The sequence below is a fragment of the Odontomachus brunneus genome, unplaced genomic scaffold (assembly GCF_010583005.1).
Source record: "Odontomachus brunneus isolate Ranch 3 - 2012 unplaced genomic scaffold, Obru_v1 Obru_scaffold_068, whole genome shotgun sequence".
NCBI lineage: Eukaryota > Metazoa > Arthropoda > Insecta > Hymenoptera > Formicidae > Odontomachus > Odontomachus brunneus.
In genome coordinates this window covers 1,386,307-1,386,968 of record NW_022639518.1, presented here as the reverse complement: position 1 = coordinate 1,386,968, position 662 = coordinate 1,386,307, and the positions used below count along the sequence as shown (strand labels likewise).

The 662-nt window shown below is 56.5% G+C and overlaps 1 protein-coding gene across 1 annotated transcript in view; it reads right to left on the bottom strand.

The window, feature by feature from the left end:
- Window positions 1–316: 316 nt before the first annotated feature.
- The window catches only part of LOC116846732 (proteoglycan 4-like), a 5,259-nt gene continuing 4,913 nt past the window's right edge, over window positions 317–662 (bottom strand). The window contains exon 4 of the mRNA XM_032820952.1: window positions 317–523. Coding sequence (XP_032676843.1) covers window positions 317–523 — 207 coding nt within the window. The remainder of the gene's footprint in view (window positions 524–662) is intronic.

Here is a 662-nt window from a genome sequence, read left to right as displayed (position 1 = left end):
TTGCGTTAGCTTCGCGTTCACAAGATCTTAGCCTTATAGTATAATCGCGCTCGCAGTGGGAAGGTACACACAAGAATTGTACTCTGTTAGAAAGATAAGAACATTTTTATTGTGAGTACAAAAGGTGTGTGTGTGTCGTATCTGTATGTATTAGTGTTATTCTCGCGTCGTGGTTCCCTTCCAGGGGCGGATCCGTGGAAGTAGATCTGTCTTCCGGACGGTCCCAGATAGTGCTGGTTTTTTCGGCGAGCCGCCGTGAGCTCGGAACCTTTCTGGCCGTGCGAGCTTGCGTGGTGACACAGAGTGTCTGACGGCGCTAATGCGTGGATCCGGGTTCTTGGGTGCCGTCGGAATTCTGGCGACGCCTGGTATGAGTACCGGCTTCCTTGGCGACGTCTGCGTTGCCCGGTGAGCCTGGGCCGGTGATGACACCTTCTCGAGTGGAGACGAATACCGGGGTGAGAGCGGTCGGCAGGCTCTCACGTCCCAGGTTATGAGTTTCTCCAGCGGAGGTCGGGTGCGCCTAACTGGAGAGAGGCGCAAAGGTATCAGCCTCCATGGATGGAGCGTCTCTACGAGTTCTCCTCTCGGGCCGTCGTCCCTTGTCAACGAGGGCCGTCTGGGTGGTACCCCGGTGCGTGGTCGCTTCCGTGGTGACGGTG